The sequence below is a fragment of the Platichthys flesus genome, chromosome 16 (assembly GCF_949316205.1).
Source record: "Platichthys flesus chromosome 16, fPlaFle2.1, whole genome shotgun sequence".
In the NCBI taxonomy this organism is placed as follows: Eukaryota; Metazoa; Chordata; class Actinopteri; order Pleuronectiformes; family Pleuronectidae; genus Platichthys; species Platichthys flesus.
Window position 1 is genome coordinate 14,271,304 of NC_084960.1, and position 26,254 is coordinate 14,297,557.

At 43.1% G+C, this 26,254-nt stretch overlaps 1 protein-coding gene and 1 long non-coding RNA gene across 3 annotated transcripts in view; both read left to right on the top strand.

The window, feature by feature from the left end:
* Positions 1-10,026, top strand: part of lasp1 (LIM and SH3 protein 1) — a 29,194-nt gene extending 19,168 nt beyond the window's left edge. Inside the window, exons 4-7 of one of the 2 annotated variants that reach the window (XM_062407312.1) lie at positions 1,904-2,011; positions 5,238-5,313; positions 6,176-6,273; positions 6,883-10,026. In XM_062407312.1, the coding sequence (XP_062263296.1) occupies positions 1,904-2,011; positions 5,238-5,313; positions 6,176-6,273; positions 6,883-7,056 (456 nt within the window). In that variant the 3' untranslated portion in view covers positions 7,057-10,026. The remainder of the gene's footprint in view (positions 1-1,903; positions 2,012-5,237; positions 5,314-6,175; positions 6,274-6,882) is intronic. The other variant, XM_062407313.1, reaches the window with a different exon arrangement.
* Positions 10,027-11,680: 1,654 nt separating this feature from the next.
* LOC133971266 (uncharacterized) lies at positions 11,681-13,061 on the top strand. The gene is made up of 2 exons (XR_009924365.1): positions 11,681-11,981; positions 12,220-13,061. It is a non-coding gene; the product is annotated as an uncharacterized LOC133971266 (long non-coding RNA).
* Positions 13,062-26,254: the final 13,193 nt, after the last annotated feature.

Consider the following 26,254-nt stretch of genomic DNA (forward strand, 5'->3'; position numbering starts at 1 on the left):
GTTTGCTGGTAACGGACTGTGCAGGCAGAGTCCTTTCATGGGAGGAGTGCATTGATATCGCAGTTGCCATGGGGGCGGGAATAAGGATTTGGTGTGGGGAGGAGGAATTAGGTGATTTGTCACTGTTGAAATGTCATGGCGTGTGCCAAGGAGATCATAAGGAAAAAAAACTGAATGCGTGGCTGCGTTTTGGGGTTAATAATAATGACTGCAAGATGTTACGTGTGAGATCAATCATGGTGGCGGCCAGTCACTGAGGAACAGCAAACTTTTTCTGCTATAACTTTTTCGAAACACTGTTTTAAAAACATCATCATACAGAGACACCAGTGACCTTCAGACGGCAGAAATCGTGGCCTTTCTAGTCCAATCCAATACTAAATACCTGAACTTACACTTCATGACGAAATGAAAGGCCTGCACTGTAGCCTCAAGTTTGCCCATGACTACAACGAAAAGCTACAACAGTCCCTACAAACCACCGCAAAAACACCCACCGCAAAATTGGACAATATAGACCAATGTGTAATCTATAACTGAATAGATTGATCTCTGCCTGTAGTTATGAGATTAAGTGTTGTTTACAGGGTTCTCTACTCCATTCTTTAATATTCCTTCATATCTGTCCTACTTGACATAGGTTACTAAATTTATTTATTTATTAATTATGGTCTAAAAACGCCTTGAATTTAACTTGTTGAAACCTGCAGAAACTCAGCAGTGAGAGGGGGGGGGGGGTATCCTGTAGCTTCAGATATTCATCTGACTCTGCCTGGGCTGGACGTTTCCTCTCCTGCCCTTAGGGTCAGGACAGGGTGGGAGGGCTAGAAAAGCACGAACACAATTTGTCATACCAAGCACTACCTCTCAGTCTGACCATATATGGTTGCTGCCACGTCCTGTACGTAAGGCCTTCACTCCCCCAGCAAACAGGAAACAATCGTCACCATAAAAGATTTGAATACATATAGCCAACCTCACTTTGCTTGCACACGTAATGCTTTCTGGAGTCATAGTCGGTATAGGAAATTAGTGATTTATTTCTAGTTCTAGTTTTCTGTAGAAAATCTGAAAATGGGGAAATACCAGAATTGCAGAAACATTTGGACACTCCCACCTAACAGTCAGTGCTTAGGGCAACTGAAGCTCAACGGATGAATCAGCCTGACGGATAATTACCAAATACCCTCAACAAAATGCCAAACATGTTTTTTTTTTTGACATGCTGGATGTTCTGGCAGGGTTCTCTTATGGGCCCCCCAGAATTATGATTTCCATATAGATTGTTGATAATTCTTTTGTTGAGTATCATCAGATAATATTCTTTGAATGTTGTATTATCATTAAACTTCTGTTTTGTAGTGAGTAACATTGTCAATCCACTCTGTTAAATGGAAATGCAATGATAATAGTTGTATTTTCGATTTAATTTAAACATACGCTCCTGAGCCAATCCTCTGCCAAGGAAAAACATTAGCAGAATGTCCATTTCACTGGAGGTGACATTTCCGGGTTCTCGTATTAGTTATCTAATGGTGTCAAGCTGCAACAGTAAAACCATTTTACTCCCGCTATAAAAATATTTTATTAGGCCGGCACACAGCTCATTAAAACTTGGAACGGATCCATTTGCTAGTTCATGTTCAAGAACTTGCACTTTACAGATGCTATAGATACAAATATTATAGTCTTGGCGGAAGTGGAAATTATTCCCATGTTAAGCAAGAAAATCTATTTATGTATGATTAACATATCTAGGTCAGGGTTTCCATAAATAATAACTTCAGCTGCATTTGTTGGATTTTCCTTGTTGACCGCGTAGAAAACTGTTCATAGCTGTGCGATTTGCTTTGTGTATTTTGACCATCTCTTCATTTCCAACATGATTGTGTTTTGTCTACAGGTTCGCTACAGGGAGGATTTTGAGAAGAATAAAGGAAAATGTTTCAGCTCGGTCGCAGACACACCGGAGATCCAGAGAGTTAAGAAATCGCAAGACAATATCAGCAACGTAAGTGTCGGCCACACAGAAACTTAAAAGGATCACCCCTCACTTCATCTGTCCATTCAATTCCTCTAAGTCTCTAATAATCTCTTTTGGCATCAATGAATTGTGGATTTTTTTCTTAGCAAGGTGATTGGTCGATATGAAGTCCACTGAACAGGGTCATGTTCTTTCTTGCTGATATCAAAACTTAAAGCTGACTTTTAGACTACATCCTTACAAATACATTTTCCTTATATTACTACTATGACCTCCGTCCAGTTGTTTCCATTCCCATTGCAGACAAAAGCCAGGTGTAAGAGGGTGTTAATTTTTTTTATTTACCTGTGGAGAAGGGGCGAAGTGTTTGCAACAGTGTCCCCAACCATTCGTGGAGTTGGAAATTTATAAGAACCAAATAAGGAAGTGAATGCGGGTGATGCTGTCATCATTCCCAAATCTCTCTCTTTTAGGCTCTTCAAAAACTACCAATAGAACCCAGCAGAGTTCCAGGAGATTTGCTTTATTTTCCAAGGTGGATTATTTCCTTTATTTTGATGTCCTGGATGCACAACCACCATTTCAGGCCCCAGAGATTCACTAGATGAAAATCTCAAGCTTTATCATATTTTTTTTAAAGTTATGTTTTTTTGGCTGGGTTTTTTCAGAGTATCTTTCCTCCCACTTACTCACCGACACCAGTCAGTCATTCGCCTCCTGCTCGCATCACTCATTTATATTTGTGGAATTCTCCTCAAATCACTTTGCGCATGGACCATTCTCCTCCACTCTCCCCTCGTCTTTCCCTTAGCTCCTGTTATTGATTTGCCATTTCTCTGTAAATACAGAACAGTGATGTATAAATACAAACAGTACTTAACTTGCATCCCCAGACTGCTTAAGTCAGCAGGGAAGGCCTTTTATTTTGACGTGAAACTCCCTTGCTCAGACACGAAACATACAACGTTACACATTACCAGATCTGCGCCGGCCTCGCTAATGGTATAATTAGTGTGGAGGGTGATGGGTAATTGCTGCGTTCATGCGATGAAAGATCTTGCGTGACCGAGATCAAGGAAATCTGCAGGACGGAGAGAGACACACACATACATTACATGTATTTATGGGTGCGCACAGGCAAGCCACATCAAGATTACAAGTGCGTTATGGCAGGATTGATTTGGGCACATCGTGGGCGCATCAGTCATCTTGATAAACACGACATCTGCTTGCAATCATTCACCGTCAGTCATGATGGAACCGCTTCAGATGAATGCTACGTCCCCCTCCCCCTTTGCTCTCTTTCCCGGACACGCAGAAACAAACCAGTTCAACCAGCGCCCTATGCAGAATGTCAGTTGTGTCACCCGTCCCCATCGCTGTCCTCTTGTGAAACACCAACAAATAAATGACAGGTTCCAGTTCATTAGAGCAGCATTCTGGGCTCTTCCTGTAGATCGTGCTTTCAGACATGCACTGACCTTCAGATATTCTACTGAAATTCACCGGAGGGGCTGTATGTGAGAACGCAAATGTCCGAGTCAGTTGCTCCGGACTGCCAGGCCCCTCGTAAAAACAATTCAATAGAGCAGGAAAATGTCTTGAGAATTCACAGAGTGAGGGGGCATGTTGTTGATGTTTCGAAAATGTGACAGACGCACAACTGGAAAAATAAGAACATGAATATCTCAGGACAGAAAAGAGGTGCTTCACATGAAGATGATGTCCTCTTGGAAAGACGATGAGATTAAACAGCTTTTGGTGATGAGAACGTAAACAAAAACATTTGATATCCGAAGCTGAATATATTCCTCATGTCCTGCCTACTGCATGATCTACCCAGGTGCCACACTTCACCTCAAAGCTCCGGACATTCTCCTGTTGATGTGAATGTGTCTGACACAAACAATCTCCTGCTCCATACCTCATATGTGAGATCCTCAGAATCTCCAGACCCTATTTTCCAGACATTTTATGGAGTTTGTCTGTGAAAACACTGCTACTCACATTATCTGTTTGACGAGAATACTCAAAACAAGCCAAATGAATCTCCCTCACACACTCTCACGCAGCATATTGCACTCCAGAACAGCCACTGTGTTCTCTCAGTCACTCGCTTCACTGTTCTTGCACTAACACTCCGTCATCCCGTCCAGTCTGTGAACACACTCCTTGAAAATGCCGCTGGCACAGTGGGCTCATTTAGCGGGGACAGAATCGAGCGTTGTAAATCTGGAGCGGAGACACTGTGAGTCAGTCTGTTATCAGCCCTGGCAGCAAGGGGGGGGGGGGTTATTGAGTGTAGTCATAGTCGGTTTCCTCAGAGTGGCCCCGTTTCATGTTGTTACACTGAATGCTGCCCTTGTCACACCGGCTCGGGAGGTGGAAGGATCATGAACTGAGCTTATGACTCACAGATTCAAAAAGCTTTCAGAAGAATGTTCACTCACACTTGCAGTAGCTGTAATATAAATGATTTAAGTGTGTCGTATGATTCCCCTCCTCCTCCTCTCAGTGTTTCCTCTTGAATCTAGCTGGCTCCTGCTCACACCGAGCATTCAGGCTTAGATTGGTTTCCCTTTTTATTTTACCTCACCTGTTCTTCTCGATATGTCAGTGGCGGTTGCTATGCTACTCTGACCTCACACTACTTCCGGCCACCACTGACATGTCACTTCCTGTCAGTGTTGAGCTGCTTCTGGTGCCCCACCTAACACCACAAGAACAGGAAAGCTGTAGAACAAGTGGGAGCCCTCTGGTGGATAGTAAATTAACTACATGCTGTGACAGCTTTCTGGAAAAACAACTACACCTGTAGATTTAAAGCTCTTGGCAGGGTATCTAAAGGTTGTCAACAGTCCTTTAAAAGTTAATACTTAACAATATTATATATTAAACATATCTAGCTTTCTGTAGGCAGCAATGTTACATATAAATTATAGTGTTTTTTTGGCAATAATTTGCTAGAAAATCTCCTCCAGATCAAAAAAATAGTACTTTGACATTCTTTTCATTTTTTAATCACTGTATTTAACTTATTTTGCTTATCCAGGTGCTGGTATCGTTGATTGGTTTATTAATGTGTTTTAAGAAATCATTCTGGTTTATAACTCCAAAGGCTGGATTAATAAATTCATGCACTTATTAAATAATTCAAGGAATTATCATCCCTCGTAGTTTTCCCTGATGTCTGAAAGTGTATGGACTCCATCTCCTTCTGTGAGCTCACACCATTCTTGTTTGTCTCTTGCAGATTAAGTATCATGAGGACTTTGAGAAGGCTAAGTTGGGCAAAGATGCCCCACAGCCCCAAAGTGGCCACAGCCCAGGTAATTATTAATTATTTTTAAAACACACATTCAGCACTGAGCAGAGGCAGCAACGGTAGCAGGGTAGGTGTGTGGTTGAAAAATAGTACACGGTGGTAGGGAAACATTGTGAAATGTTCCAGAAAATCGAAAAATAAATACAAAGTAAAAGCAAAGTAAATACAAAGGGGGAAAAAAACAATTTTTTGGAGAACTTTAACACTTGGGTTATCTGCTGCACCTACATTTTTCTTTAAGCTCCTTGACTTGTTTGTGGCTTAATTACTGCCACAGGTCATATGAGCTCACCAGGCTGGTCAACTTGTCAAACCACTCTGGGATGTTGGTCGTAACTTGTTCACTGCCGCCCTCGTCTGCAGTCCTTCCATTCGGCTGTAAATAGTCACCTTGCTGCATAAGATGCTGTGTTTCACAGTCTTGTGTAATCTGAACTTTAACAGACAAACTGTTCATTTCTCAAGCCAAAATGGTTTGCTCAGGCTCAGCAAGTTTGAAGTAATAAAAATGAGAAACCTTGACCAGTGTACCCTTAGTTTGTTTTATTTAACTTCCCCTATTTGCACTTCAATACAGAAAGGCATTGTTCACATGGTTGTGTAACAGTGAAATCAAGAGCTAATGGATGCATGTATTGACTTGCCACGTTTTTGAATTCTTCAACCTCTCAGTCAGTGCAGGCAGCAGTTAATACACTTGGCTTTAGCAGGAATTAGCTTTATGCAATCAAAGCTCTGTTCTCCTCCCCAAAAAATGTGAACACAAAAGTAACACCTGTGGCTAAATCCCCGGGCATCACCCCTTTGAGTAAGATCGCTGAGATATTATGTTCCCTGCATATTCATTTATTTTCCTTCTGTTTAAGCAGCAGCTTTCCAGCCCCCTGCAGCATCTCAGAACAACTATGATGCTCCTTCTGAATCAGTGGGCCAGGCAGCTGGTGGCCCAGCTACCGGTTCTGGGGTAGGTCTTCCACTGTCCAATGACCTTTGCTGAAGGTGGACAGAATGCTTGACTTCATATATTCAAAACCTGAAAAGTGTCTCGAGATATTTTTGTAATTTTCTCAATTTAGCAAAAATCATGTTTACACCTTTTTTAATAAACTACTTGGCAAGTATATTGTCAAAAATGCCATAGTTCACAGATTTTTTCTTTTCAAATGTAAATATTTGATGGTTTTCCTGAACTTATCTGACAGAAAACGGAATAATTTGGGATTCTGGCGTGTTGGTAAGACAAAATAAAATATTTGAAGACATTAAATTGGGCTTCAATACATCATAATAGGACTGACTTTTTATAGAACACCACTAAACCCAGATACGTCTCCCAATGTAGAGGTATCTACACGTGTCATCTTTCTCCCAAGTTTCTTAGAAATCAAGAGTAGTTTTTGTGTAACGCTGCGAACAATCAATGGTTATGTTGTTGACAATAGTTTCCTGAAAGATTACAATAAAAGAATTAAGACATTTTATTGCTGTTACTTGAGTGATAGGCATACATAACATAGATGATTTCTGCAGTAGCTCCTCTGACTGAACATCTTTGTTATGTCTGTGTCCACAGAAAAAATACAGGGCCGTGTACGACTATGCTGCTGCTGATGAGGATGAGGTGTCCTTCGTGGACGGAGATGTGATCTTGGACGTACATCAGATCGACGAGGGCTGGATGTACGGGCGCGTGGAACGCACCGGCCAGCAGGGCATGCTGCCTGCCAACTACGTGGAGGCCATCTGAGTGAGAGGGAAAGTAAACGAGGGAGAGAAAAAGAGGAGTAGTTAAAGAAAAGGAGGGAAAGAAAGAAAGGAAAAGCCCAGTGCCATCTCATCTTAACGCCGCTTTCTCTTAATTTGACTCTTGTTCCCTAATCTGTCATGTGAGAACTCAAACCAATCCCACCCCACCCTGCTTTCCTTCTCTGCTCTTAACGTTCAGCTTGCCAACCACAGACACCTGTGTCTGTTTGTCTAGTTCTGTCCTTCTGTCTGTCTTTGCTGATGTCTTTCTCGACTTGGATGACCGCCATCCTCTTCCATGTTTTTGACTTTTCTACATTCCCTTAACCTCTAACCCTGTTGCACCAATCAGCCGGTTATCAGTCTTAACACAGAGGTTTTTAATATATTTATAGATTGACACACATTTTGCCATTGTGTGCTCAAAGAGGCCACCTTCGCGTTCAGCTTTGCATTGTGGGTAGCTGTGTGCAACTGGAATCGCAGCCTAACTGAAGAGCACCTCCTGTTGTTGCCTTTTCACGAGCGTGACGGTTATACGGGAGGGATCAGGGACAAAGTTAGGGGACGTCATCAGTCCATCTTCTGCAGCCGAACTGAAAACATCACCTCAGTGGCTGTGCATTTATCGTCTATACATGTTTATTCCAGTTACTTGCAACCGTCAGTCCTCACATAGTTATGGTGATAAATGTTTGAAGTACAAGATGAGAACAGGTTGAGTCTTTTTTCCCCGTTTGCTTTGAAATCACCAACAAAGGAATAACATTTATAAAATAGAAGGCCAAGCGCAAATCTCTGTATTTTTTTATTTTAAGGTTAATCCACTGTTTTTTTCTGAGAGAACATTCCAGTCTGTTTTTCCATTTAAAGTTGAGAGAAACTGGTGAAACCTTGGCTGTGCTAAATGTTTTTGAAGTTTTTCTTTTCTCATGCTGTTATTCCTTTTATCTTTTCTTGTTATTGTGAGACGATTATTTTCAAAAGAATATTGGTGTGGTAAATAAATGCAACCAGCCACCCAATTTATGAATCGAAACAGAAGTTTATCTTAACGTGTGCACCCCCGCACATTTGATCAGTCGTGGGATTAACCGAGCTGACCTGTAGTTTTGTTCTTACAGCTCATTGGAATAATATTGACGAATACGCTCACACTTAAACCTGTTCCTGAGTAAAGTTAAAGACTGCATTTAAGACACATGACAGAGAATCTTATTTTATATGCTGGTAATTAAAACATCCATAAAGGTCGATTTTTCTCAAATCAATCTGGCAGGTGAATCCCAAACTATTTTTGATATTCGACCGATGAAATCTGCCATAAATTTACCAGGTTTTGGTCGTCTCAAATCACAAAGTCGAGCGTTCACGTTTCTGGCTGTTACAAAAAAGCTGCATCCAACCTCCACTCTAGATACTGTATTTCTGAGAGGACCTTATCAGACTTATAAAAAGATATTTGACCATCTCTCAGTTGTGTAAATATTGCGATTTGCCCATGCTCGTACAGACATCCTCCCCTTTTCCTTGCTTATTAATCCTCCTGTGTGATGCACTGTGACTGTCCCAGACATGGAGCGATCAGGGCGGTGCGCTTTCCGGTGGGCTGGGAGGGGCCTGGAGATATTTCAGCTTTATTAAAACAAACAAGGCTCTCACTATTGTAGCTAGAGGACATTGTACAATTGTATATGTATCATAAAGTTAAGTTAGGGGAAATGTTTTTACTGGTCATGGTGCTCGGGGGAAGTTGTTTGCCTGCAGATAAAAAAAAAAGAAAATGGCAGTTCATATTATTTTGGTGAAATTGGCTGAGGGGGAGGTGATGTTATTTTCAAAACTCATGGAGGAAGTCCGGTGTGATGCAAGTTGTCAGTTGGTGTTGAACATTCATTCAAAAAAATTGCATCTTTATAATGTGATGAATTGTGACAGTGCTGATAAAAGTGATGACTCCACCTCAAGGTGGTTAGTAGGTTGCCAAACTAAATGGAAGGACACACTGTATAGTATGTATGCCTGTGTTGTGCATTAATCCCTATTGACACCCGGATGATTTTACGTACTTGCAAAGCAGATGCTAGAACAGAAAGCTGTTTTAGAGCTCAATGTTGTGTCTCTTGGGTAAACTGGACAGTTTGAGGTTTTTGCTTGTAGTGACATGATTCTTGCTCCTGGCTAATGCTGATGTTTGCTCAAATTTTACTAAACAACAAAGCTGGTCACACTGGTAGCCTCCGTGGCCCTGCGGATGGATGATGTCAGTGGGTGGCCTGGATGAAATGGAAAGGTGGACAGCAAGTGTTTTGGAAGTGAGGCTCAGGGTTGAGTTGTTAAGGCAAAGTCAAATTTGTGCGTGGGATGATGCAAGCGTGTGCGGCTGGGAGTTCAGCGATCTCACTCTCTCACTCTCCCAGCCTGTGAGGCAGGGCAAGTTTTTTTTTTTGGCTGACCTGGATATTAGTCAGAAGTTAACTTCTTGCCACCAAATACCGCTCTTCTGCTCTTGCAGCACTCATCTACTGAACCGTAACGACATATCATATCCCGTTTCCATTCAGTTTCTGTCTAGTATCCTGTCCACCCGTCTGCTGTGATCCCTCTTTTTTTTCCTGCAGCCTCCATCGTGGGCTTCTGCGCTTCTGATGAATCATCCTCTGCTTCTATGATACTGGTTATATACTGTATACTCTGCAGATTGAAATCATATCAACAATGGCAGGTTTAGCCTTCAGACCAGTTTTGTGCATTCCATCTTAAATTGTTTTTGTTTTTGATATAATTTTGTTATTTTTTTGAATAAATAGATAAAGATATCATATGCATATTGACATACACATGTATTCAAAACTCATACTGAATACATCCTCAGAATTAAGGACCTGATATCATCTCCTGTTGCCCTGTTACAGCACTTCAAATTGTACTTATGATTCTGCAGATTCAATAAAATGTCATTTTTCTCAGACTATTGTTTGTGCTGCTTCTTCTGTTCAAATCCTTTGAACCATCGGTGAATAAACTTTTACATTACATGTCATTTAGCTGACGATTTTGTCTAAAGGGACTTACATTTAGTACACTCAACATTCATGAGGGGCCATTTAGGGGTTCAGTATCTTGCCAAGGAAATTTCGGCATGCAGATGGGAGAGAGTGGGGTTTGAACCGGCAACTTTCTTGTTGAAGAACCACCACTCTAACCACTAGGCCACACCGCTCCAACTTGTTATAGATTCTTGTGTAATCCTGCTAACAAACAGATGCCATCAAATATGGGTCTAATGCAGGAAGACTATTATACTTTTTTGTTTTAGTTGCACAAACTACCTAACAAATTTGTATTTAATCAAACTATTATCATCCTTGAACCTGCTGGGTGCAGAGCAGTCTGAAGCAGCTGCCCTCTGACTGAGCCTCATTGACACAAGGTCTAAACTACTGAAACAGAGCTCAGTAAATCTGACTTTTGCTATAATGAACTACATGTTTTGAATGAGCAGCAGGAAACTTAGATTCAGGACAACTGCACCAATGCCTCCGCAGTTCAGATTGGCAGCATAAAGTGCTAAACCTAATATTTGTTTATACCAGGATGATTTCATTTCCATTGAATAAACACTTTGAAAAGTATTGATTCCTGCAGCCACATCATTTTACCTGCACTAGACCATCCAGGTAATGATCTCATAGCATCATTATAAGCATCTAGTTTAAAAGCCTTTTTAAATAATTTACATAGAACAATGTCATTGTTTTAACATCGAGCCACATATTCTTATGTGTTTTTATAATCATTTATTTTTAATCGTGTTGCTGTGTTTAAGGCTGTGTTTGTGTGTGTGTGTATATATCTTGGTCTGCTTGTATTCATATCTGAAATTACTTCAGTGCCGCTCATACAAGTTACAGAAGCAAAACAAAGTTCATTAGCAAATCAAAAGAGTCCTTAAATTAAGGCTAAGGTTCCTACAAAACAAAACAAACGTGGAAAATACAGGAAACTAGAAAAGATTGCAAAAAGGCTAAAGCCATTTTTCCACACCCATTGAAAATTCCTCCAGAATATGCAAATGTTCACCACTTTCCAATTTTCAGCAAATTTTGTTAAGAATTTCAGCATGTTAAAGCCCTCAAAAAGCCAATTAATTTGCCTGAATAATAATAATAATCCTTACAATGTCATTAGGGCCTCATTGTCTGTCATTGCCTCTCAGTGCTGCGGCCCTAATAAACATATTGAGATAAGTGCTTTAACTAATATCTAATACCTAATATGTATTTATCTATTCTTCCTTTAAACTGCGCTGTCACGTTCACTGGTTATTTCCTGTATTGGGCACATATTTGCATTGTTTGTAAATGTGCAATTTTATAAATAAAGTTGGGTGGAAAAATGGAGGAAATCGCCTTTTAGTGAAATGTCGTGTCTTTACCTCACTGCTTCAAAATGCCACATTCTCGTGGCTGAAATAAAACACATGGTTTTGATTCCAACAGTTTTAATATGAATCTTTTAGGCGAGAGTCTAAATGTGGAGTAAAACCGAACCGGAAAAAGATCCTTAGTTTCACTTCCGGTTTTGGAGCAGGAGGAGTTACGGGGGGGAGGGGTCGGCCGGACTCCTCCCGAACACTGCCGATCTCTTCCGAAGCTCCTGCACCGGCTGCTGTTCGTCCTCCTCGCACCTCCACGGCCTGACACCATTTCCACCATGATGGACATTTTGATGCTGATGTTTTTCGCCATCATGGGCCTCGTCTTCCTCTCCTACATCATCTACATGCTGTGAGGAGGAGGAGGAGGATGAGGAGGATGAAGGAGGAGGAGGATGACGAAGAGGGCTCCTGCACACAGGCGGCTGGTAAACATGGGCGCACACGGGATGTTGTGTTTCTCCTTCATCCCTGGTGTCCGGACAATGGTGAGCGATCCCCACGTCTCACATGATGCGTGTGATGTTTCTGTTGTGCTCTTATAATACTATTAAATGTGTTATTCATCTAGTATAAAGCTATACAGCTGCAGAGATGATGATGGTTGAATTCCCCTGAGCCTGTGCACCTTTCTGTTTCTATATGAATTTCAAATCAGCTCTAATTGCTTTTTATTCCAAATAGACGATCTGCAAACGTCTGAGAGCAGCTGTTTGTGTGTTTCAGGAAGAGGAGCCAGAGCCATGATGGTGTCCCATCAGTGCTCTCAGGTGGGGCGTGAGGAGTGATCCAGCGGAAGTGAAGGAGCAGTGGAGGCCAAACTCTCTTGCCTCTCTTGCCTCTCTTTTTCTATATCTCCCACTTGCACTATGTCATCCCTCCATCCTCCAGAGGACCGGTCCAGTCCGAGGAAACTCCCCTGACTTCCTCTTCAATGGAACCCAACTCGTTTTTCTATCCAGACTGTGTGTTATCTGTTGAGGAGGAGTCGTGTCACCTCCGCACCAGTCCAAAAATACCGGTCTGAGTGTGGAATTTGCCTTTTTTCACGACACTGTGAGCTATTTATCCACCTCATGTGCATGTGAGTTTAACAGTATTATCCCTGTGTGGCCAACACCTCTGCACTCGTGGCTTTATTTGTATCATGTGTGTGTTTCATCAAATGTCTCAGCCTTGACGTCAGTGTTAATATTATTTCCTCTGTGTTGCCACAATACGTGCTCCTCCTCACTACAATCAAGGTTTCCCATCACGGGGGGAGCGTCAGTGCAATAACTCAGTGAAGAGATCACAGCACATCACCTCCTCTGTTGAAACCTTTATGTTGCTGTTATTCAGTTTGTCTTAATATTATATACAGTTTATATATATATATATTTATGTTGTTTTTGGCTGCTAATGACACGTATGAAGAACAGCGGGTCATTTCAGAAACGTGTTTCTCATTCTTATCACCAAATCTCAAATATATATTATGTTCGTCAGGATTTAAATGATGTTCAGTTTACTGATGCACTGATTATTGACAGTGTGTTATGTTGAATAAAGATGATTTCAGTAAAGAAGAGTTGCTTCTTTCCTTTGTTCAACACACCAGTGACTTTATTTTAATTCTGATGAGACCCACAGATTATTTGGTTTTGTAAAAGAAAACGTTTTGTCCGGCAAATAGGTTAACTTTTTAAAGTGCAAACACACTTGTAGGTTGTGTAATTAAATGTAAATGTACATGATAAACATGGAGATCGAGAGCTGGAATCAAACCAGCGACGCTGCTGCTGCACTGAACGCCTCTTCACCACAATGTCTCCAGCAACTACAGAAATAATCATTTAGAAAACTGTGTTTTTCTAGATGCAACTAAGACAACTATTTTGAAAAGAATTGACGAGTTGATAGATAAGTACTTCATTATTCCAGAGGTATATGTAAGAATTCAGTATGAGAGTCACAAAGAAAGATAAGAATAAAACTAATAAAAAAAACAATCCTCTAGAGAAGCTAAGAATATAAAAAAACAAATCTAATCATGATTCAGACCCAGAAGACGAACTCTTGTAAGACTTTAGTTATATCAGTTATTGACTTGTGTTATTTCCTTGTGGGGTTTTTCTGATCTTTTATTTTCCATTTGAAATTTGGGGTTGAAATAGAGACTGTAATCTTGCCTACATACAGTTTTTTAAATTTATTAAATGTTTCACATCATGCACCTGCAACATGGAACTAAAGCTTCATTGCATTAACACACTTTTTAATCTCAGCTGTACTTCATGTAGTTCATTCAGTTGCTTTAAATTTAATGCTATATTTATTCATTAGGCTTTTGCTTTTGCCATTATTCAAACTGTATTGTTTCTTACTTGAGTTTTTTAGATTCTTGGAATGATTTATATTGTAATGAATTCTACCTCAATGTAATCCCAATTTGAAATAAAGGTTGAATAAAAGTGAATAAATATAGATGTAAACAAAAGGTGAATCTAAATGTTAGTGTAAACATGGCCTGTTAGTGACTGACAGCTCAGCAGCAGCAAATGAAGTGTTCAGTCGCCATCATCTATTGATTCTTATTGTTTCATTACTTTGTAAGTACATTTACAATAACAGATATTAACATTTAAAAGCAACCTCAAATGACAAAACACTCCACAGTTCCTCAAAAGGAAACTTACACAACAGTCACAAGTTTATTCTTCTGTATTTGTGGAGGGACCTAGATGAAATTTGAAAAGTGCTTTAATGATATCCAAGAAAGTTTAGTAATACAATACCTGAATCTGAGTTCAGGCTTTTAGACCATGTAACATATTAGCAAACATCTTGAGCAATTTATTTTTCTCCTAATGAGCCCCTGAACTTGACTATCACTTTCATTTTAGTTTCTCTTCTCTGGCTTCTGCTAGATTTGAGAAATTAATTGTATTGTTATATTGCTGACTTTTAAGGCTCGTTCTGGATAAGCAGTTAAGATCTTTTGACACCACATGCGCTCGGTCGAAACCTGACGTCCCCATCAAAGGCCCTGCCCACTGTTCCACAGTCCCGGCTGAGGGCCAGAGGTGACCGGGCCTTTTCTATCAGAGCTTCCAGTCTTTTGGGACACTTCCGTCTGGCCCCACCTTTCATGCTCTGCTGAGGAATGTATGTCTCAATTAACAGGTTGAAAATGAAACCATAAGGGCCTTTACCTTCTGAGTTTATATTTTGGTTGTGGAAACACTGGTAGAAAAGTCTGTGTTTTTGATTCCCGGTTACTTTAGTCTTATTTTCCATTAAATCTCTCTTTAAGACACATTTAATTTTTATTTATATAGGTGTAATTTCTTGGTTTTGGGGTCTGAATTCTGCCTGAACTTGTTATTTTTTATTTATTTACCTAAGCTCTGATCTTAAAGATTCTTTTAATTATTTTATAACGTTTTACTTTACTTAGTTTTTTCTTTTTCATCTGTAACAATTTCATTTTTTATTGTAACCTATAGCTGTGTTTAAAAGGGTGCCATATAAATACATTTTATTATAGTTGTTATTATCATTACTATGTACACTATAGTTCTAATGTCTTCCTTCCTATGTCTTCTTCACCTACTCCAGCACTCTATTTCCTCCCGACACTTGGACGATAATCTACTCTGAGCATGATGCCCACTCACGTTTGAAACATTTTCCAGCTAGAGGAGCTGTGATCGTCACGTCCACATGTTGTGAGCAGCCACCGTATGAATGAAAGGATTCATGCAGCATGTGCTCCTGCAGATGGTGCTGCTCACCCACCGCCCAGGCTCTGGAGACTCGTGGCGGCGAGTTCATGGAGAGAAAGAACTCGGCCCCTGTCCAGATGTGTGGAAGAGCAGGTCACATGAGACGGGAGGACATGAAGGCGAGTTTAATTCAGCACTCACAGATGTTGGAATGACGTTAACTATCTTTGAAATGATTCAAACATATTAGGGAAATGGGAGCAGATAATATTCTGAATGACAGTTTATTATATCTTCAGTTTTACACAGTGGAATGAAGGGAATTATATTTATACTTATAATAATAACTTTTTCCAGTAGATATCATAAAGCTTATTTATCAGTGATCGGATCTAAACACGTCACTGAGGCCTAACTTCTTCCTGTTGCTTGTATCTGTTATTGTATCGCCCTGAACTCAGTGCTGCCGTTATGAAACAATATTTATTTCTCCTTTTTCATTTCATGCAGCAGATGAAGGAGCCCCCCCCCCCCCCCCCCTCCCCCCCTGCCTGCCTGCCTGCCCAGGCCTCTCCAATGTGTCCGCCCCTCTCTGGGGTCACAGGTCAGCTGCTCCTTCTGTTCCATAAATTTGAGGACATTTTCTGGGTTTTATACAATCCCTTTAAGTCATCTAAATCTTTTAATCTTTTAAAACCCTTCTACTAAATGTATTTTTTTGAAAACCCAGTAAAAATAGGAACATTTGGGGAAATGTTTGTTTGTTGGCCAATATCAACCAGTCAGACTATTGAAGAAGTATAGATGAATACAGAAATGTAGAAATAAGCAAATTAATGAATACACTCAGGACTACATAAATGTGGAAAAATACCAACATAGTAGTTTTCACTGCAAGCTTACTTTTTGTTCATTTATGTGTTTATTACTTATTTGTGATTAATGACGTTGTTAAACTTTTCCTTTAAGGTCAGAGTCTCACCCTCGTCTCCACCTCCTCCAACCACTTCGCTAAAGTTTCTCCCACATGTGTGCAGACAGACCAACTGTGGCAAATAATCGGAATTCCTCTGCTGATAGTATAATCTACCACCCTCACCATTACAATACACCCGCTGTTCTATCTGAGAGCACACACATACACTCACACACACACACACACACACGCACACACATGTGCTTCCCTTCATGCTGTATCCTACGTGCGACCACATCCAATGACACCACAGCGCTGGTGGTCATTTGGTTGGGAAAAGATAATGAAGTATTGAGGCTGGACAGTGGAAAGTGGGGCAGGGTTTGTTTTGCTGTTTGCTGCCGTGCACATGTCGTATGACCTTGTTGTACTGCTGCTGTAACTTGGACCTGCATTCCTGAGCTCTACACACCACACATACACACAAACACACATACACACACACACACACACACACACACACACACACACGCACACCCCTTCCCTTCACTCACTGGCCTGCCACGAGGCTTCTAGCATGTCACAGCTGTGTTATGTGCCAATATTGAATCAAAATAAGCCAGAACAGGTGCTCTTTGGTTTTTGTGCCGCGGAGGCCTTGGGCTGCAGTGGCATTTTTGGGTAGATGCATTAATATGGGAAGTCTCTATAATGACTTTTAAAAGGAAAAATAGCACTCAAGCAATACTACCGTGCATATTCATGAAAATAATTCATCGTCTTCTTGTATTTTTTGGGCTTCTTTTTTGGATAGCTTGTTAAACCTCCACGATGAGATATCACTGCCAGATGTTTCCAGTTTTGATTTTTGGCAGATTTTGTCTCTTGATCTAAATCCTAAACAAACATTTATATCAAGCACAAACCTCATTGTTCCCCCTCAAAATATCAGACATGATATATTGTAGGAGAAGCAGTGAGTAACCTTCACTTTAAAAAAGTTCTCGGCTGTAACTTTCTGCTTCTCTGTTTCTATTCCTGAGCTTTTCGGGGGGGAACATACTGTATATGATCATTCGCTTAAACAGGCCTCAACAACACAGGCTGAAGAAAAGTGGACGCCATATACAACATAAATTACAGTATTTAATCACACGATAACTCCTGGAATGCACTGAACGGAACAAATCAAGGATATATAGCCATGTGATAGTATCCCAGTGTCTTATTTTCACCTTTAAATTGATGCTTCACAATGTGCCAGCTTGTAAGAACATATCCCCTCTGTGGCACCTGTAACCTCACGCCGCCTTTCAGGAGTGCCAATGAGGCGGAGTTGGGGGCAGGGAGGCGAAGGGGCGAAGGGGCGAAGGGGCGAAGGGGCGTCAAGCGTCAAGGAATGATGCGTAATAATACAAAAGGTAGCGGTGGTGAAGGAGGGGAGGAGAGGGGACAGACATGAAACAAATGAAGAAAGAAGGAGGCCATGAAAGAAATGAGGAGAGAGGGAAGGAGGGAGGGGTGGAACAGATAGGGAGGGGGGGTTTGCCTTTGGGCTTGTGGCCACGATGGCCTTCAGCTGCGGAGATCCTGTTGTTGTGGGGTGGGAGTTTCCCTCTGCACGGGGGCCGAGAGGGAAACGACAGAGGATGTCTTTTTCCTGGCTGGCCAAGAATGCCCGGGCCTCGAGGTCTTTCCTCTTCTCGCGTGTCTTTTATACCAGTTCATGTTAAATGAGATGAGCCGCCCGGCCTCCTCTTCCACGCTGGACGACAGCCAGTGTTACACTGATGCATAAACACCTCTGCAGAAGAGACGAGTGCTAGGGGAGGGGGCGACATTCCTCCCAAGGTCACAGGGATGTCTGCTCTTAAAACAACCACCCAGAGTCCTCCTTCCAGGGGCGGATCTAGAGAAACTGTCATGGGATGGCCGGAGGGTGGCATGGAGAGTTTAAAGGGTGGCCCTTTTAGAGATATAACAAACAGGTTTCGAACGGCCACTGCACTAGTTTCCGATAACAATTTACTTTTGAATTAGATACGCAGGGAGCATCAAACTTACGCAAAAATGCTAAACTATGTATGTTAAATAATTTGTCAGGCATAGATGTGATTGACAACTGATGGGATATGGATAAGTAGATAAGAATGATTCAAGATAATATAAGATACGATATAATAAGGTAAAATAAGATAAGATAAGATAAGATAAGATAAGGTAAGATACGATCATCCTTTATTTGTCCCATTTGTCATATTACAGCAGCAAAGATGATCGAAAACATATATAGATATATTACTACAGCATTGTTATTGCATTACAATTGTATTGTACATTAGTACAGTAATTGAATAATTCAACACAGTGAATTCCTTGAGCTCTGCAGAACTTGGACTACACGTCCCGACATGCTCCTTCCCTAACAACAGAGGGCGGGGGCCGTAAATCCTCCCGGCCAATGGCTTTGTGTCTGGGGGGGGGGGGGGGGGATGCACGGCAGCTGTTGTCAATGGCAACAGAGGTTTTGAGGGGAGGGATGAGCTGGACAGCTGGTAGAGGGTCCCCGTGTCCCGTGTCACGTGCTCCCCCCGCTAGCCAATCGCCTACGCTCGACCTCCTCTCTCCCCGGCTTCCGCTCCCTCATTGGCTCGGCGCGGCTGCAGCAGGCGGGGGAGGGGTGGAGGGAAGCGCGGACAGAGCGGGGAGGAGAGGGGAAGGAGAGCAAACACAGTCCAGGGTGCGAGTGAAAGGAGGTGGAGCAGGAACACGGGAGAGCGGGAGACGTCTTTCCCTCTGCAGGAGAGAGGCCAGGACCCCACGCGCACCCGGCTTGCACCGCAGCGTCCACGGAGGACCCGTGCGGGGACCACACTGACACACCGTGAGACACAAGGAGAGAGAGAGAGCGAGAGAGAGAGAGAGAGAGAGAGAGAGAGAGGGAGTCATGCCCGTGTGGAGCCGTGCAGCAGCAGCAGCGAGCTGCCGGGCTGCCTCGCCTGTGTGAGCGGAGCAGCGCTGCTTTGCAGTTGTGGGAATAGTGAATCCCCCCAAAAAAGGAGGACAAGAGAAAAGAAGAGGAGCAGGAAGGAGGTGATCTCGTGCCATGACTGGGACCAGGAGGAGGGAGCAGGCTCGCTGAGATCATGGACCAGGTGAGGATGGAGAGGAGAGGGAGGAGGAGGAGGAGGAGGGGAGGGGAGGGGAGGGGACCACATATCCACACCTTGACGACAAACACACAGACACACAGACACACACACAAACACAAACAAACATACACACTCACCACCAACAGCAGCAGCTCCTGGTGCATTCATATCATCCATCATCAGCTTTCCCATTCCCCCAAGGCAAAAGCAAACACTTCTTACCCCCCCCTCGCTCACTCTGGGGGTAGAGGTAGGATGCAGGGGCCTACCGGCATGCATGGGCTGGGTGGCCTCTGGTGAGAGGGGGGAGCAGACGGGTGGTGACACAGCTTAAAATCCTCCCGGGCTTTATCTCTGCTCCTTACATCAGCAGCACTTGGGAGGAGAAAAGCGTGAAAAAGGGAGGGGTGTGGCTGAGACATCCTCATCACCATCCTCCTCATCCTCGTCTGTCTTAACATAACCTGTAGCAGCTGACACCCACACATGGATGGAGCCAGGGTGGAGCCTTGCGGTTGGGTGTCATGCAGCAGGGTCCAGATCTGTGTGTGTGTGTTTGTTCATCGAGCCGTAACACCGTGTCCTCCTCGTGTCACCGGCTCTTATGCAGCAGTTGTCATCACTGGCGGCTCGGCTTGTTTACACTGACAGCCCACAGAGCGGTGAGATCCACCTCCTGATGAATCTCCTCCTCTGCTGCACCTGAAGCCTCCTCAGAAACCGACAGGGGGGCCTTTCCCAAATATTTGGTGTGTATTTAGCAGAGAGAGCAGAGGCCGGCTGCTGATGCTGCCTGGCGTTCGTAAGCAGCTGCTGGGAGTCGAGCGTGTGATGAATGGTTGTGGCTCTCAGAGAGAGAGAGAGAGAGAGAGAGAGAGACCCTCCCCACGTCTCCCCTCTGTTGCCCTCAACACGCCGCCAGTGTTCGTCCTGTTCATTGATTACCTCATCCTCCCCCTTCCTTCCCTCCCTCCCTCTGTCTCCTCTGTTGCTTTGCGTCCTCTCCTCCTCCTGAGGTCGAGCATCAGGTTCGTCCTAAAGGAGGAGAAGGAGGGATCTGGGTGTGTGGACAGAGGCAGGGAGGGAGGGAGGGAGGAGGGTGACACACCCAACCTCAAACCTTCCTCTGGGTGAATAATGCATGTGCTCAACTAGAACGACTCCCTGTCTCTGTGCGCCTCCTCTCTCAGGTCAGGGTGACGTTAGCTCCCCCAATTTAGCTGAGATGATGTCATCACTTCTCCTGGCCTCTGTGTGTGTGTGTGTGTGTGTCACGAGGCAGAGGTAAATGCCATGTTTGCACTTTTTCATGTTTATTTCTTAACTTTATTCATTCATACATCATGCACCTCTTACAAAACAGCACAGGTGTATTAGGGAACATGTATGGGTTACAGCCTCACTGTTACACACACACGCACAGAGGAACACACTTTGGTCAAATATGAGCTCACAATCTGGACTGAAAAATAAGAACGGTGTGACTTACAGCCCAATATTGCTCTCAGGAAACAAAAACTATTTATAAGGCATTGCTGTGAAATGCTGACACGGCAAGGCGTTGGCACAGGGCTAAGGCTGGGTCAGTGTCATTTTAATGGACCGACCACGATGTGATGTCACAGCCAAATACGATTATAGCACTTCCTGTTGATCACGTGACTGTGCGTTATTGTCATTTAGCGTTGTGGCCATGAGGCATTATCTCTTGGGTTTCCTGCTGTAGGCCTCTGTGTGTGGTTGTGTGTGTGTGTCTGTGCGTGTGTGTCTGTGTTTACACCAAAGTAGCCCCATCACCCTGCCGTATTAAGACGGCTCTGCACATATACAGTGTGTGTGAGACTTGTCTGAGGATCTACTGTCCTTTGGAAGTGTAAACACGCACCAAAACGTCCGTTAAAATGTAAACAGAAGCATGTGGTGTTTACCATAGTTTATGGAAAAAGTTGTGCTTTCAGTGTGTGTGTGTGTGTGTGTGTGTGTGTGATGGCAGACACACGCGTACAGTGATAAGGAGGCCAGTGGATCAGTGTAGAAAAGGAAAAGGCTGGTTATATAAAGTGTCTGTGAGAGAGAATCCAGGGCAGCAGTGGGACACCTCTTCCTCCTGGAGTCTGTCTGCGCTGCATTCTTCTCCTGCATCCGAGCGTTGCACACTCCACACGAGATGTAAATCATCTCAGAGGACGGCTCCGCTTTTTATCAGCTTTTGAAACTCGCTGACGGACACTGACCCACAACCTCTGCCATTTGCAGGATACTCGCCTGAGGACGATTCAAATGCCGGACCCGCTGCAAATCAGTTTGGGTCATTAGAGCTTCGCGATCAATAGTCATTAGTGCAGACCTGGGCCGGGCTGTGGTGACCGCTGCCCTGTGAACTCTGGGAGCGGAGATGGAATTTTGTTTGACCACATCCATCAGAGAGAAACAAGTGGTTCACGCTCTCTCTCTCTTTCCCTCTGCTGTAAGAGTCATGGAGAAAAGTTAACAGGGAAGAAACAAGCACCTTGATCAATGTTAAAACGTATCGGATATATCAGATGTATTAAAGGTTAGTAATTCTGGAAAAGCTAACAGACTTTTCTGGGACTCACTAGTTTCTAGCTATTGTTTTTGCATCTGTGGTGATTGTCTCTCCAGCTTGTGAAGGTCATGCACAGTCAGGGCCCTGTCACACATATGGCTTTTTACTTTTTTCTTTTATTGATGGTTATTATGATGGATATTTGAAGAGGATAACAAATAAGATTACAAAAAAGTGTCTCAGAAACAACTCACCAACCCTATCTTTAATGTAGGGAATTCCTCAGTGATGTGGATAGTGAAGTGACGCTGTTGTGTTTATTCTGCTGTCTGAACTCGACTCCCTGGAGGCTTGAGTTGGACGGCAAGGCGACATATGTCTCACTGTAATATTTGTGTGTGTGCGTGTGCAAGTGCGTGTGAGTCTCTGCGGCTCTCAGCCAGAGTTATCTGGCAAATTGTTTTGTCTGTTTCCCATAGATGTGACAGACATGGAATGCAGTCAAAATTAGCCCGGAGCGCAGAAGCCACAGAGCAGAGGGACATATTTTATGAGAGTGAAAGTGTGTGTGTGTGTGTGTGTGTGTGTGAGAGAGACAAGAAAGGTTCTTATTAAGTTACAAACGAGATAGTGAGAGGGAATGTGCCAGACAACAAGTGTGTGCGAGAGAAGGATAAAGGGAAAGAGTGTGTGCGCCTCATGGTGGAACAGGTGGTCTAATCTGACGCCCCACCCATGGCACCCCGAGGCCCCCCCCCCCCATGGCCCTCCAATCTATGGACCCTCAGGAATGTCTCGCTCCATTGTCCTGAGCAGCAGACACTGAGCGGCTCTATAAGAATGAACACTGCATGAGCATTTGCATCTAAATTGAAATTAAACACACACATATAAGCATATATCGATCCCCTCACGCATGCTGGGAGCGGCCGCGGCTCCTCTGACCTGTTTGTCACGGAACAACAATGAAAATTAACCACGCTGGTTTTTAAAACACAGAGCTGTGCTGGGACATTCGCCTGACGCGGAGCTCTGGGGACTTCTTGATTGACCCGGCTGGCCACCGTCACAATGTGCTCTGCTCTCAACACTATGATAACATGGAGGCTGTACGGTTTTGAATACTTTGTGAAACATTTAAAGCACAACCACAGAAATATCTGTGGCAACTTTTCTTTCCAAGTTAATTTTGTATATTTATATTTTTTTACACATTTGATCCACTCACTTTTCTGATTTATCAACTTTTCGGAATATTTTACCACTCTTCTTTTCTTCTGCGGCTGTGGCTGTGGGGTAGAGTGGTCGTCCTCCAACCTGAAGGTCGGCAGTTCGATCCCCAGACTGACCCATCTGAATGCCGAAGATGCTGAACCCTGAATGGCCCCCCCATAGAATAACAAATTGCTACGAATAGATGCACTGTATGAATGTGTGAATGTAAAACTGTACTGTTAAGCGCTTTGAGTGGTCATCAAGACTAGAAAAGCGCTGTATAAATACAAAACCATTACCATTTATATGACAAAAATAATATTTTAGCTATTAAAACTTGCACATCGAAACAAATTTAAAAGTAAAGGTCAACTTATCAGTTTTTGGCTGTCAGTACAGAAAAGGACATGGTGTCGAGTGTGAGATGAAGATGTTGAGGTGTAAACGTTTGCGTGTGAAGGATGTCAGCACAGGGTTCACGTTCTATAATCAATTGGTGAATGCCTGCAGGCAGACAATGGGCAGATTGTCATGTGAAAGAAACTAGGACAAACCATCTCCAGGAAGTAAACAGCTCCTGCTCATCTCAGGACGACTGCATTGTCGGACCTCGGCCTCCACGCGCTTAACCGGCGAGCAATGAATGAACGCAGATGGCTGTGGTAGGGAAGGGGTGCAGTGTCTTAGAGGTCGGAGGTCAGTCAGTGTGGGCTAAGGCCCTTCCTGTCGGCAGCACTTTGCATCAGTCCAGCCCGTGTCAGAGATCCGCAGGCTGATGACACAGGATGAGAGCAGCTGAGCAGGGATAAATGGAGAATAACAGAGCAATGAGGTTTATCAGTAGCATGAGACGGCCGTCCAATTAGGAGGCTGTTTGCTACTGGGTTGGTCCAAGTTAACCTAATGGGCCGGTTAGGCGTGCACAGCGCTCGGTGCCATGACCCCGACGCTCTGCTTCTATCTCTCGGGGTCAGTTTTCCAGCCTCCTGTTCCTCCTCTCTCCTCCTTGAGCGGAGGTCGGTGTGGAATGAGCAGCTGTGCAGCCGACGCCTGCTGTTTCATTACTTTGATCATTAAACAGAGCACAGAGATGCCCCAGCGTCAGTGTGATAGTTTGCACCACAGCTGCCTATCAGTAAGGAACTGAGCGCCGCGTCACGCTGACCCAGTGGCCTGTTTTCCAAACTGCTGCAGACATGCGCCGGTCTTAACACAATTCAATGAGAAAGAAGGGTCGTCCGTCTGGCAAGCACACTCCTAGCAGAACACACTGCTCCTCTCCATGTAGCTCAGGCAAACACATTTTTCTTTGTTTTGGTATCATCTCCATAAATCCACTTTAATCCCACTGATGAGGATAAAATGAAAACCTTGCAGCAACTTAATATTTCATTTCCCACCCTTCTCCTGCCTTGTCCTTCCAGCCCTGTGCTGAGCCCCCTTGTGGCGTCCTTATGCAACTATAGCCCACTTTACTCTGTTTTCAGGGGAATTGAGGATTATCTATTTCGGGAAATCTCTGCGGAGGCCAGCAGGGGAACAGATGGCCGTCCTTTTGACAGAATTCAACCTAGAATAAGAAGATGTTTGTTTTTGCTGGTGACATTGATGACAGTGCACATTTAGATACACAATTTGTAGTCCTCTCTCTCACGGTGCTTAATTCTAGTTGCTTATTGATCACGGTTGGAAGAATGCAAGATTTCTTGATTGATTAATAAATGTGAAGAATAAAATAACAAAATTAAGAATTGAGGGCAAACAAAAGAAAACATTTAAAAATGAATTTGAAGTGGACATTAGGCATTACAAAATATCAGAGCACAAGTCTATGATGTTGTCTCAGGCATACAAACACAGAATAATAATTTCATGAGACTCAGAGCAGCGTTCAGGACGTGTGAAGTAAATATTTTTATGGTGAAGGCTGAACAAATGAAAACGTGGACCTTTCTGAAGGTTAAGAACTATTTTTTCCTCTTGCGGGGCCTCCTGTCCTCCTCCAAACGGAGAGCCCGCTGCTCTAACGCTGTGTCTAGACAAAACTTATCTCAGAGTTTTAAGGCCGGGGCAGCACTCAGGATTAGGATATGATCTCCTGGAACATGCAGGATTATTCAGTTTCCGTTATATACTGTAAGGGGTGTGGCCTAAAGCTTTTGTTGTGCTCAGGAGACGCTCAGGAGATCTGTCGTTGGCCATAGGCTCCAATTAAGTCACAAGAAGATTTTCTTTATTACTAGAGTATCCATGAATATACAAATGATATGAGCACTGGATTATAAAATGCAAACAGCTATAATAACCTGACCTTAATGTCTACATTTTCCAAACTGGTTAAATTACGGCACTTTGTAAAACTTTTTACATTAAACCAGTGAACAATGAATCATATGAAAAGTCCCCTTAAATTCTGCATCAAATCTTTCACACTCATTTGGACGTGAAGTCGATTTTCTACTGAAGCCAAATGATCTCAGTTTATTGGCCTATATCCGCTAGATCAAGATTTTGCTCAGTGTGCCTGACTTTTTCCGTCAAGAGCCATGAATTATTCTCTGACGAATTAGGGAAAATGTCTCTAAACTTTTTTTAAAACATAAAACAATAAAAAACACAAATGCATGTGTCGGACCATGTCCTCAGTTAACTCGAGATTTCATATTAACTATTAATATGGATTAACTATTAAAGGGTAGCGGCCTTCTGGATTTTTCCAGTAAAAAAAAAAAATCCCTCTTCCATTGTAAAGTTACAATGACACATTCAGGCAACAAACAACCTCGAATCCAACAATATGCCTCTCTAATTTTGTGTGAGTTATTCTCGGATATTCCTGACTCAGCATTGCCCAGCAGAGAAGTCTGATTTATTGATCAATATTGTTTTTGGCTGATATCCAAGTGGCTGGTTCCCACATGCGACTTGAAGACGTATCTCTTCCCTGGAGGTCACTTCCATTGTGTGTCCTGGTGCCTCAGGAAGCGATGCTCGAGACAGGAAGTGGAGTTGTGAAAGGTAAAGGAGGCTCCAAACACATTTGGGCTCAATGAAGTCACGAGCGGCAGGAAGGAAACTCGCGCCGTTGCTACTGGAACTGCCAGCCTGTGTTTATGTTCCACCTCTGTCTCTCAGAGGAGATTTAGGGGAATCGAAAAGGTGGAGACAGGGGTGGGATGTCCTTTTGAAGAATGTGTGCCAAGCATTTATAGTAACTGCTGATATTTATGGTAACAGCGGAATA